Source organism: Hemiscyllium ocellatum, chromosome 13 (assembly GCF_020745735.1).
Source record: "Hemiscyllium ocellatum isolate sHemOce1 chromosome 13, sHemOce1.pat.X.cur, whole genome shotgun sequence".
Taxonomy (NCBI): Eukaryota; Metazoa; Chordata; class Chondrichthyes; order Orectolobiformes; family Hemiscylliidae; genus Hemiscyllium; species Hemiscyllium ocellatum.
In genome coordinates, this window is record NC_083413.1 from 3,124,375 (window position 1) to 3,137,618 (window position 13,244).

Below are 13,244 nucleotides of genomic sequence, written 5' to 3' on the forward strand. Positions count from 1 at the left end.
CCAATGTAGGTCAGTGAACACAGGGTGAAAAATGAATGAGAAATAATGCAAGTTAGGAACAGGGACAGCAATGATTCAGAGAATAAAATCATTTATATTCAGGATTAATATTGAGAAAATCCTTGTGAAACTGAGTCTAGACTGGACTTCACAATGTACATTAACCTCAACTTTAAAAGCTAAAGTTGACAAACAAGGTATATGAGGAAGCCACTCAGCCCTTCAATAAAACGACGACTGATCTGATTTTAACCTCACTCTACAGTCCTGCGTGTCCCCAATAATCTTTCATCCCCTTGGTCATCAAGAATCTATCGACCTCTACCTCAAAAGTATTTCAAGATTCTGCATCCATTGGCTTTTGAGGAAGGAAATTCCAAAGACTCTCAACTCTGAGTAAAAAATGTTTCCTAATCTCAATTTTAAATTGACAACCCCTCTTAAACGATGCTCCCTAGTTCTAGATTCTACCACAACAGGAAACATCCTTTCCACACCCACCCGGTCAAGTCTCCTCAAAACCTTATCTGTTTTAATTTAGTCATCTCTGACTCTTCAAGACTCCATCGGATGCAGGCCTGGCCTATCCAGCCCTTCCCCATAAGGCCATCTGCTCAATCTAGATATCTAGTATTTCTCTGAACTATTTCCAATGTATTCACATTCTTCTGTCAGTATTGTGACCAATGTCCTCAAATTGTAATGAGCATGATGTTAATATTCATTACAATATAGATTGCAACATCAAACATTTTCATTTCATGTTTAAATAAGTGACTTCAGGTTGGTGTTTTCACAATTTAATGCAGGGATTACCTTTCTTTGCGATCTGTGATGGTATTCCTCGCTGTCCCTTTGCACCAGGGGTGCCTTGCCTTCCAGGAGGTCCCTATGGATATAATTAATGACGCGGATTGAGAACTCACATCACCTTCATCCATTCTGTGGCATTTTCTTTAATTATTCTCAAATTAGGGAGAGTCATACAGCCATAGAGTTGCACGGAAACAGACCCTTCAAACCAACTTGTCCATGCTGACCACATATCCTAAATTGATCTTTCTATTCATACACCCATCCAGATGCCTTTTAAATGTTGTAATTGTACCAGCCTCCACCACTTCCTCTGGCAGCTCATTCCATACACGCACCACCTTCTGTGTGAAAAAGTTGCTCCTTAGGTCCCTTTTAAATCTTGCCCCTCTCACCTTAAACCTATGCCCTCTAGTTTTGGTCTCACCCACCCCAGGAAAAAGATTTTGTCTATTTACCTTATCCAAGCCCCTCATGATTTTATAAACCTCTATAAGATCATCCCTCAACCTCTCACACTCCAGGGAAAACAGCCCCAGCCTGTTCAGCCTCTCCCTGTAGCTCAGATCCTCCAACCCTGGCAACATCCTTGTAAATCTTTTCTGAACCTTTTCAAGTTTAACAACATCCTTCCTGTAGCAGAGTCTGCGCTGGGAAATGAAATAGCATTGAGCACCAATTCTCCTAATACCAGAAACACCATGGATTAGATGTGATGAAGGGCTGATGCCCTAAACATCGACTCTCCTCAGATGCTGCCTGATCTGCTGTGCCTTTCCAGCACCACACTCTTCAACTCCAACATTCCAGCCTCTGCAGTCCTCACTTTCTCTCTCCACCTTCAAGATCTCTGCTGTCAATGATGAATCTCAATTATGAATACATTTTCAATTCTGGGAGAGCACTTCTATGGCAATGATAATTTCATGCCCAAATCTGAGTATTTCTCTGACAATGTCTGCTTCATTATCAGTGTTTCATGCAGTAGACTGGTGCCAGTTTGCAGCTCGGTTGAACCATCTTGATAAATAGTCCACATAAAGCTTAAATTTCCTCAATTGAAACTGACGTTGGACTACAGTGACCATCGTCCTGTATTTGCAAACCTCATGCTTCTCAAAGTCTTGATGCTGAAGAAACAATCGGCAGGTGCAGCATTCAGCATATCGATCAGAATCAAAACATTAATGCACTCAATCATTCACTCCTGGTTTTAAAAAAAGGTTAGTCTCCAGGAATTATAAGTCTGTCTCAGACCATTTATTAAGAGTGAACTCTGCTCACCGGAAGTCCTGGCAATCCTGCTGATCCTGGTGGTCCACGGTCACCCTGTTCTCCCTTTCTTCCTGAATTTCCAGGATTTCCGGGAATGCCTGGCCTACCTGGAGGTCCTGGGTCTCCTGTCAAATCCGGCATGCAGGCACAGTCTCCTGGATCTCCTATCCAATAAAAGTCAGTGTTAACACAGAGGGAAATAAATTTAATTTTACTAATTTTATAATGATCAGGAAGACATATTCCCTCACTAGTTTTTAGTTAAGCTAGACTTATTTTTGGCTACGGTTTATAGTCAAGTTTGGTTCCTACCAGACTGATTCCTGGGATGGCAGAACTGACAGATGAAGAGAGATTGGATTGGACTGGTTAGGATTATATTCACTGGAATTCAAAAGAATTGTGGGATCTCACAAACCTATAAAATTCTAACAGGACTGGACAGGGCGAATATAGGAAGGATATTCCCAATGACCAGGGAGTCCAGAAACAGGGGTCATAAGGAAAGGATACAGAGTGGGTCATTACAGACTGAGGTGAGGAGAAATGTCTTCTGCTACGGAAAGTGGTGGAGGCCAAAACATTGAATGTTTTCAAGAAGTGGTTAGATATAGTTCTTAGGGACAAAGGGATCATAAGGTATGGAGTGAAAGTGGGAACAAGGGGCTGAGTTGGATGATCACCTATGCTTGTATTGAATGGGGGAACAGGCTCAAAGGGCTGAATGGCCTACTCCTGCTTCTATTTTCTTTGTTTTATCTTGCACTTTCACACTACAGAATTTAACAAGGAGAGTTACTCAACTTGGAATATTGTGTTCAGTTCTGGTCGCCTCATTATGCGAAGGATGTAGAAGCTTTAGAGAGAATACAGAGGAGATTTACCAGAGTGCTGCCTGGACTGGAGGGCATGTCTTATGGAGAAACGTTGAGGGAGCTAGAGCTTTTCTCATTGGAGCGAAGAAGGATGAGAGGTGACTTGATAGAGGTGTACAAAGCGATGAGAGGCATAGATAGAGGGGATAGTCAGAGACTGTTCCCCAGGGTGGGAATGGCTATCATGAGGGGGCATCATTTTAAGGTGATTGGAGGAAGGTTTCAGGGAGATGTCAGAGGTAGGCTCTTTACACAGAGAATGGTGGGTGTGTGGAATGCACTACCAGCAGTGGTAGTAAAGTTGGAAACATTAGGGACATTTAAGCGACTCTTGAATAGATACATGAATGATAGTACAATGAAGGGTATGTAGGTTAGTCTGATCTTAGAGTAGAGTGAAAGGTTGGCATAACATTGAGGGTCGAAAGGTCTGTACTGTGCTGTACTGTTCTATGAGGAATTGAGGTCATTTATAATAGACAAGTCAATGAGGTCTATGAAAGCAACAACTGTAAAATTGTGGCTTTGTCCCTTCCAATGATAATAATGATGATATTAAATCTAACATTTACCTTTTAAACCATGGATTCCTTTTGGACCTGGAGCTCCTTGGTTACCTTTTGGACCTGGTAACCCTGGAGGTCCCGTTGTTTCACAAATGAAACCTATACTTTCATCCAGACAAAATAAATGATCAGTGTACATCGACAAATTTCTATTTGACACAGTTACAATTTTTGACCCATTATTGTGATTATTCCCTAGGTTTAGATTCTGCTAAATAGCTAAATCCCTGTTCCCAGTTACCTGGACTCCTAACGTGAAGATGTAAGAGATTTCAGAGGGAATTTCACCACCCCCTTCCCCCACTCCCCTACCTCACCCAGCAGAAACCAGGCAGAGGCAATTAATTAATCCCTCCACAACCACCACAGTGATGGTTTATTAGAGCCTCTTGCATCGATTCAATTAGAAAACTAAGACACATATCAGAACCCAATGATGGTTAAAGATGTGACTGAGGGGAGTCCCATCTAAACCACCCATATGAAGTGAAACTTAATCCGCAGAGAGACAAGTTTTCAACCTGGGATGCTCAACGTTTGACCAGCCCAGTCGCTGTGTCTCTGGGGCTAGTTGTTGCTGTTTAAAATACAGGCAGCTGGAGGTCAACAAGTCTACAAAGAGCCACCGTCTGAGGGACAGCTAGGGATGGGTAATAAATTCTGGGCAGCAGCAATTCCAAAGTCCACGAGTGAATAAAATAAAATTTCAAAGGCCATTTCTGGTCACCCTTTTGGGTGAATGTATTGATAAAAAGCAGGAGAGAACGATCCGTAACTGAATGGAAAACAAACTTGAGCAGTTTCGTTCAGACAGAGGCCTGGAAACCAGCAGCTGTGAGCCTGGTGAGATTGTGGACTAAGGCACATCATCTCCAGGTTGCACACTGCCAGGCGGGGGTGAGGGGAGGGGTTTAGCTGTCATTGGATAGGGAAGGATTCCACTCCACACAGTGCCTGCCCTCTCAATATTACACAGGGGCTGACAGAATAAACCTCCTGAAGCCGAGAGGCAAGAGTGAGAGAGTGAAAGCTTGGATGTGTGCATGAGGAATTGTGAGAGTGTGTGTAGGTGCTTGAATGAGAGAATGTGAGGAAACAGGTGTGTGTAAGTGTGTGAATGACAGAGTGTGTGAGGAAATGATGCCTGAAACGTCCATTCTCTTGCTCCTCGGATACTGCCTGACCTGCCATGCTTTTCCATGACCGTGTTCCCGACTCTGATCTCCAACATTTGCAGTCCTCACTTTCTCCCAGTATGAGTGAGAGAGTGTGACGGTAAACCCTGAGACTGGCAGTAAGGAGGAATCATTGGTTACAAAGAAACTCACCCCTCCTTTCTCTCCCCCCTCCTTTCTCTTCCTCTCTTCTCACATGGAGGAATAGGAGGAGGGAGGGTGGAGAGGGGCACTTAGCTAACCATCTATTCCTTAAATTTTGGTTGGTCTGAACTGGATAAAAATGGTTGATTGAGAACGCACCCCGTTTAACTTTTACAGAGATTTCCTGGGGTCACTATGTTCCTCTAACAAATAGGTTGGTCAAGTGGGATGTGTTGTCTATTGCTTTCCTCAGCAACTCACTCAGGCTCAGTCTGGCAGCCATGCTTTTTGGACTCTGTCAGCTGATCAATGGCAGTCATACCAAACCAATCTTAACCACAGCCAGAGTATATTCTGTATGCCTCCTCTGACTAAGGTTAAGTTTGGAGAAATACTGGTTTTGCCAAGTGGTAAAGAGCAGGCGAATCCTGGGTCTCATTTAGCTTGACTTCATTCAAGTAAAAAGTGAGGTCCGCAGATGCTGGAAATCAGAGCTGAAAATGTGTTGCTGGAAAAGCTCAGCAGGTCGGGCAGCATCCAAGGAGCAGGAAATTCGACGTTTCGGGCTAGAGCCCTTCATCTTGACTTCATTCAGTCAAGAATCAATATTAAAGACTCTGAGACCATACTGCCTCTTCATGTGTCTGTGACTGTGACAAAGAATTTAACTTTGAGTGAGGTGTTGTTTGGAGACACCACCTTCTTTGTAACTTGACAATACAGTAACCCCATGTTTTCATATACCTGGGCTGCCTTTGAGACCTGGGAGACCTGGAGGACCTGCTAAACCCATCAGCCCTCGAGGACCTGGGATGGTTCTGGGTAATGGACAGTCGTCGCTGCCTTTCTGTCCTTTCTGTCCTTTAGGACCATCAAGACCCGGAAACCCTGGAAGACCTGGTAAACCTGCAAAGAAAAGACGCCCTTTAAGGTAAACTGATCAAAGAAACCAGCTGCTAACTGTATCAAACAATATATATTTCAACAAGAGATAAACATAATTGCAGTAGAAGTGAAAATGAGGGTGCTGCTGAATGCTGAAACATTGATTTGAATCCAAAACGTGAAAATACAGCTTAGGGAAAGCAAGTATAACAAACAATTCAAATTTGGGATGTTTTTATAACAAGAAGGTCCCTGTTCCTGTGGTATCAATAATACGAAAGTTTTAAAAAATTTGAATTGTTAAAAAATGTCAATTATCCCTCCCAGTAGATAATGTGAGCATGGCTCCTGCCAGTGGTGATCTACAATAACCACAGTACTGCGACACATTTGTCACGTGTAAAAAGTGAGGTCTGCAGATGCTGGAGATCAGAGCTGAAAATGTGTTGCTGGTTAAAGCATAACAGGTCAGGCAGCATCCAAGGAACAGGAAATTCAACGTTTCGGGCCAGAGCCCTTCATCAGGATTCCTGATGAAGGGCTGTGGCCCGAAACGTCGAATTTCCTGTTCCTTGGATGCTGCCTGACCTGCTGTGCTTTAACCAGCAACACATTTTCAGCTCTAAACATTTGTCACAACTGTCTCGACAGCCTTAGTGGAACGAGGTCGTGATTAACTCATTGATTTTCCTTTCAGTTCACTGTGTCACTGGCAGGTCTAAAGCATGTTATTGTAGCAACTTGGTGTCATTCATAGCAGCTAATATTTATTCCTGGTCACCACTTGCAGCTGGTGTAATGCATAACCTGGCTTCAGATGTTTCCATGTTGGCAGCGAGCAATATTGTGAAAAATTACGTACAATCTCTCCAATAATCAGGTATTAGTACTGTACCCAAGTAATATATATTTCATTTTATATCTAAAATAAACTTCAAGTAGGCAAGAAGGAAATGCTAATTTTGGTAACGTTCCCACAAAACCAAGCATTAAAGGGCTGGCACATCTCAGAATTATTACAGCACAGGAGGCCATTTGGCCCGACATGCCTGCACTGGTTCTATTTCCCAGGACCAATCTCCTGCCTTTCTCTGCACACTGTTTCCATTCAAATAACCATCCACCTCCCTCTTGAATGCCTCAGTTGGCCCAGCTTCCCCCACATTTCCAGGCTGAATGAGTCAATACAGAACTCAAAATATTGAAAGGAAATCTTGTAGGCTTATCAATCATTCCATTAGTGAAAGGAATAATGATCAACTAATTTTAAGAGAGATAAATCCTACATTTGAAAATGAATGTAGGGACATCCAGATGGTATAACTAAATGTTTGAGCAATAGGTTCACCTTATGACCGAGTTAGTAGCTTTATTCCATCTGCACCAGAAGGCCTGGCTCAACTCCCACTCCTGAGTTTGATGGCCAAGGAAAGTGGGTTCATAAAGTGGTTACGTAGGTTGAGGATCAACTGGAAAATCCTTCTGCCATGCGCCAGTGGTAGGTGGGAAGATTGGGAGAGATTTCTTGTCCACGTAATGGAAAGAAATTGGAGGCTCTACCATCCCATTATCCGCAGCTCCAGGCTACAACTGGCAGGTAAGGTTAAACTCCTTGGGCAGGCTGGCTGACTCAGATTGGCGTGAACAGAATGACATTCAGTCCCTGTACTGGCCGCAGTGAGCTGGGACCTGCATTCTGTTCCACCCAAGGTAGAGATTGTGGGACCGTGGGTCAGACCTGCCTACAGGCCACAAACCCAGACAAGAGTTCACCCAAAGGTTCCCCAGTGGTTTAGTAATGGACTGAGGTAGACAACTTGGAGTGGGACCCTGTAGATCAGATGTAAAAAGGTGTTTGACTAGGTGCTTCAGCAATGGTTAGCACTGTTACCTCACAGTGCCATGGACTCTGGTTCAATTCCAGCCTTGGATGACTGTGTGGAGTTTGCATGTTCTTCATGTGTCTGCTTGGGTTTCCTCTGGGTATGGACTGACACCTCCCTGACCATCCAATCAAATGAGCCCCAGGTCAAAGTACAATGCCACAAAGTACAGCTTTCCTTAAGAGGTTATGGTGGTGTTGTAAACCATTTTACATTGACACGATCAGTCTGTACTTCAAACTCAAGATAAAATCTTAAATAAAGCAAACAGAGGATGCTGGTGATCTGAAACAGAAACAGAAACTCAGCAGGTCTGGCAGCATCTGTGGGGAGAAAGCAGAGTTAATGTGTGAGGGAGGGTCACTGGACCGTCCACAGAGTTTCTGCAGCAATTCCTGTTTTGGTTAGAGATAATGTCTTACCTGATCCGACTGTACCTGGCCTGCCTGGTTGACCAGGGGGTCCTGGCAGTCCCTGTTCACCGATACTGCCGTGTAGACCTCGTCTACCTGCATCTCCTACAACACAGAGCAACTCTTATCAGGAACAATTCATCTCACTTTCTCAGCAAACCTTTATCTCCTTTTTATTTTAAACAGAATATACAGCAATCAGCATTCCTTGAATCAGGAAGCTAATTATTATTTGTGAGGTCTAAGTGAGGGTGATGAACAAACACGATCTTGAGACATAAAAACAGCGATTAATACATTGTGTGTCACTAATACAAACAGTATGGTCAGTATAACCATAAAAACACAAACAAATCTTGATGGATTGAATCTTACTTTTTTTGGCTAAGTACAAGTTGTAAAAAATGAGGTCTGCAGATGCTGGAGATCACAGCTGCAAATGTGTTGCTGGTCAAAGCACAGCAGGTTAGGCAGCATCTATTCCTGAGATGCTGCCTAACCTGCTGTGCTTTGACCAGCAACACATTTGCAGCTAAGTACAAGTTGTGTTGAGTTCTTTGGAAGGATTCTTGCCATGGGATCCAATGAGATTTTTTGCTGTATTTTAGCAAGGCACCTTATTAACAGCCCATCCTGCCTCTACACTTTCCCCATATCCCAAGGAGTCCAGTCCATCACAAGAGAGCACTGGACTGACACCCAGTCCCAGTAGATACAAACTGGCTGAAGTGACCATTCATTGTCTGAAGACATGTTTCTGTTTGAAAACCAAGCAGCTGGTTTGCTCCCACAAGGAAATGATGCTGTTTATTTTTTCCTTTGTTTTTCCTGTTGTTCAGTAAAAATTAATATTTTCATCTGTTTGAAGTGCTTCCAATATGTCATGCTTCTATAGTGAACAATGACAAATGTTATGCTATGCTCCGCATTAGGGAATAACTAGGTTCTTTCGCAGAGTAATAACATGGGATGGTGCTAAAGGTGGAGACCCTGTGTAGCTTCATAGCTGCAGTTACAAAGACAATTGATCGGAGAGTTGAAAGAAGGTAAGCAATACATTGGAATTGCAAATGCACATTTGACAATGAGGAGTCATCTGTGACACTAATGTGCCCTCAGAGCAGTTCCTTTCTGTTTCTCTCTCGTCACATATACAGTGAGAGGCTTATTCCTGTTCAGCAGTGACTGATCTGTGAACAGCTGGGCTTTCAGTATGGCCATGATGGCAGAAATCCCTGCAAATCTATGCAGATCACCATAGCTACATGGTCCATACATAACAAGACAAGCAGTGGAGATCTGCATGAATAACTTCGAGACAAGCCCTCTACTGAACTCCCTGAAATTGATACTCAGCAAAATTTTGGTAAAATTGAGCCCTATATAATCATGAGAGTTTTAATTGCATCTTTTTGCCATATCTATTTTTACATATGACCACTGTGGATAAAATGTTTCTATTGGAACAAAGTATCTACTGTTATCTGAAAGATGGAGATGTAAAGTGTGCCTTTTCTGAAGTTCCAGATCATGAACTTTGAAATATCGTATGGATGTATAGGTAACAGCTAGCTATGAATGATCCATAACTTAATTAATCATGAAAAAATATTTTACTGTAAACCATCAGCACAATGAGAATACATTTCATTTTAGTTGAAGTAATTTTACTTTTTTCACCTGATGGGGACAGGGCTGGCTGGGCTAAAATGTATTGGCCATTCCTAATTACCCATGAGAAGGTGATACTGAGTCAACCCCGCAGGAACTGCTGCTGTCAGCCCACATGTTATCGGTAGGCCCACAGTGCTGTAAGGGAGGGAATTGTGACTGGGACAATCTGAAGAGGCAGGAGCAGAAAGTCGGGCAGAAAACCAGAACCCAGCTCCTTGCTGTCACTTTAGGATTTAACTCCAGATGCACAATTCAGCACAAAATATGGGGGAGTCTGTAATAATAAGGAAACTAATTGTAAGATGATATTGTCGAAAGTCATTCATGTTGTCGCAGCCCAGTAATGCTCAGCCTCTTGTGTTGCTAGTGGTTACAGCAGGTGTAGAATTTAAAATGTAAACATCTACTTTTGAATAATGCAACAGTTCATACTCACCCAGAATTAAGAACAAATGTTCACATTAACAAAATAACCAGATTAAGTGACTGGAATGATCAACATGATGTTTGCAAACCTTTCTGAGAGTCACAGGGTCTGAGCAGAGTTCGTGGGAGTCCAGGAGGTCCTGGGTCACCTCTATCACCCTGAAAGAAACAAAGCAACCAGGTTTCCCCTCACGTCACCTTTATATCAGCCTTTACATCTACCTACAGCCTTCCCTTGGTCATACAGCTCAACTGCTGAGCACTCTCAACATTTTCACAAAGTTCTTTGTGGGCGGCACGGTGGCACAGTTGTTAGCACTGCTGCCTCACAGCGCCTGTAGACCCGGGTTCAATTCCCGCCTCAGGCGACTGACTGTGTGGAGTTTGCACGTTCTCCCCGTGTCTGCGTGGGTTTCCTCTGGGTGCTCCGGTTTCCTCCCACAGTCACAAAGATGTGCGGGTCAGGTGAATTGGCCATGCTAAATTGCCCGTAGTGGTAGGTAAGGGGTAAATGTAGGGGTATGGGTGGGTTGCGCTTCGGCGGGTCGGTGTGGACTTGTTGGGCCGAAGGGCCTGTTTCCACACTGTAAATCTAATCTAATCCTAGCCTGAATTACATGAAACAACTGACATGCTTTCTCAGTAAAGTTCATTCAGAACAACAAAGCTGGCATTGTCATTGAAATGCTTACCCTAATATTTTCAAAGACCAGGACTCAGGTCTTATAAGGAACTGCAGCAGATCTGGCAGCATCTGTGAAGAGACATCAAGTTAAAATTTCGGATCCAGTGACGCGTCCTCAGAACACCAAGTTCTAAGGAAGAGTCACCAGACCCAAAACTTTAACTCTGATTTCTCTTCACAGAGGCTGCCAGTTTTGCTGAGTTTCTGCTTTTGATTTACAGCATCTGCAGTTCTTTCAGGTTTTATAAGAAACTTTGTATCTGACAATAGAAACATGCTCCAATTTTGGACACTTTTTGACAGCACTCATCAACCACAAGTACATATGAAGCAAATTGTTTCTCTATTGTCTCAGCAACATATCTCAAAAATCACCTCTGACCCTAAACCATCTACAACACTAGCTGAATATTGCACATATCTGCAGGTAATGCCTCTGAATGAGATGATCAATGGTGCACAGCACTTTGAACTATTTTCTATCTGCCTCAGGTCATTTAATTTAAGACCTGTACAGGATGGGATCATCCCACAGCTTTAACTGGATCCAAACTGTAATCCGAAATGTCAACACATTCAGCTGCAGTGTAAAACATTCGCTGGAAAACTGACCTCCCAAGTAACTCCTTTACTAAACTGTTGCTTGTTATTTTCCTCCTGATTCCAATACAGTACTCCCAACGGATAATGCAGTAGGAAAATATCTATAGATTAATAGAGCCATAGAGATGTACAGCATGGAAACAGACCCTTTGGTCCAACCTGTCCATGCCGTCCAGATATTCCAACTCAATCTAGTCCAGAGTCTAGGTCTGGACTCCCTGATGCCAGGGAAAAGACTTTGTCTATTCATCCTATCATGACCCTCATAATTTTGTAAACCTCTATAAGGTTACCCCTCAGCCTCTGATGCTCCAGGGAAAACAGCCCCAGCCTGTTCAGCCTTTCCCTGTAGCTTAGATCCTCTAACCCTGGCAACATCCTTGTAAATCTTTCTGAACCCTTTCAAGTTTCACAAAATCTTTCCAATAGGAAGGAGACCAGAATTGCACGCAATATTCCAACAGTGGCCTGACCAATTTCCTATACAGCTGCAACATGACCGCCCAACTCCTGTACTCAATACTCTGACCAATAAAGGAAAGCATACCAAACACCTTCTTCACTATCCTAACTACCTGCGACTCCACTTTCAAGGAGCTATGAACCTGCACTCCAAGGTCTCTTTGTTCAGCAACACTCCCTAGGACCTTACCATTATGTGTATAAGTCCTGCTAAGATTTGCTTTTCCAAAATGCAGCACCTAACATTTCTGAATTAAACTCCATCTGCCATTTCTCAGCCCATTGGCCCATCTGGTCCAGATCCTGTTGTAATCTGAGATGACTCTCTTCGCTGTCCACGACATCTCCAATTTTGGTGTCATCTGCAAACTTACTAACTGTGCCTCTTATGCTCGCATCCAAATCATTTATGTAAATGACAAAAAGTAGAGGACCCAGCACTGATCCTTGTGGCACTCCACTGGTCACAGGCCTCCAGTCTGAGAAACAAACCTCCATCACCACTGTCTTCTACCTTTGAGCCAGTTCTGTATCCAAATGGCTAGTTCTCCCTGTATTCCATGAGATTTAACCTTGCTAATCAGTCTCCCATGGGGAACCTTGTCGAACGCTTTACTAAAGTCCATATAGATCACATCTACTGCTCTGCCCTCATCAATCTTCTTTGTTACTTCTTCAAAAAACTCAATCAAGTTCGTGAGACATGATTTCCCACGCACAAAGCGGTCTTGACTATCCCGAATCAGTCCTTGCCTTTCCAAATACATGTACATCCTGTCCCTCAGGATTCCCTCCAACAACTTGCCCACCATGAGGTCAGGCTTAATGGTTTATAGTTCCCTGGCTTGTCTTTACTACCCTTCTTAAACAGTGGCACCACGTTTGCCAACCTCCAGTCTTCTGGCACCTCACCTGTGACTATCGATGATACAAATATCTTAGCAAGAGGCCCAAAGCTTCATTAAGACTGAACATGCACAATTGAGATGTAGAATCATTTATTTGATTTATTTTAGTTAGCTGCTCTGATACAGGTAGGTATTCCTTCATGATGGTGATTATTTAACTAAATACCTTTGCTCCTGGGGAGCCATCTGGACCAAGACTTCCACTGTATCCAGGCTGTCCCTAAAATGGATAGGGTGAAATATTAGTGTTTATGTTCATGAAGGGAAAGCAGTCTTTATATTGTAAAACAAAGGTTGGTTTAGACGAATATGATAACCACTTTACCACTGAATTGCTAAAGCAAAGCTCATTGGGGTATATGAGAATCTGATGGTGTGTATAGTTATAGAGCATGACTGGACCAGTTCTTCCCAATGAGACAACAAGATGTTACCCCACAACTGTGGGAGCTTGAAG

General features: G+C 43.1%; 1 protein-coding gene across 1 annotated transcript in view; it reads right to left on the bottom strand.

Annotated features, from left to right (window-relative positions):
• LOC132821661 (collagen alpha-4(IV) chain-like) overlaps nucleotides 1-13,244 on the bottom strand; it is a 266,111-nt gene that overhangs the window by 113,309 nt on the left and 139,558 nt on the right. Inside the window, exons 17-23 of the mRNA XM_060834370.1 lie at nucleotides 12,954-13,007; nucleotides 10,219-10,288; nucleotides 8,039-8,134; nucleotides 5,593-5,754; nucleotides 3,536-3,628; nucleotides 2,098-2,252; nucleotides 817-889 (exon numbers count right to left, since the gene is read on the bottom strand). Coding sequence (XP_060690353.1) covers nucleotides 817-889; nucleotides 2,098-2,252; nucleotides 3,536-3,628; nucleotides 5,593-5,754; nucleotides 8,039-8,134; nucleotides 10,219-10,288; nucleotides 12,954-13,007 — 703 coding nt within the window. The remainder of the gene's footprint in view (nucleotides 1-816; nucleotides 890-2,097; nucleotides 2,253-3,535; nucleotides 3,629-5,592; nucleotides 5,755-8,038; nucleotides 8,135-10,218; nucleotides 10,289-12,953; nucleotides 13,008-13,244) is intronic.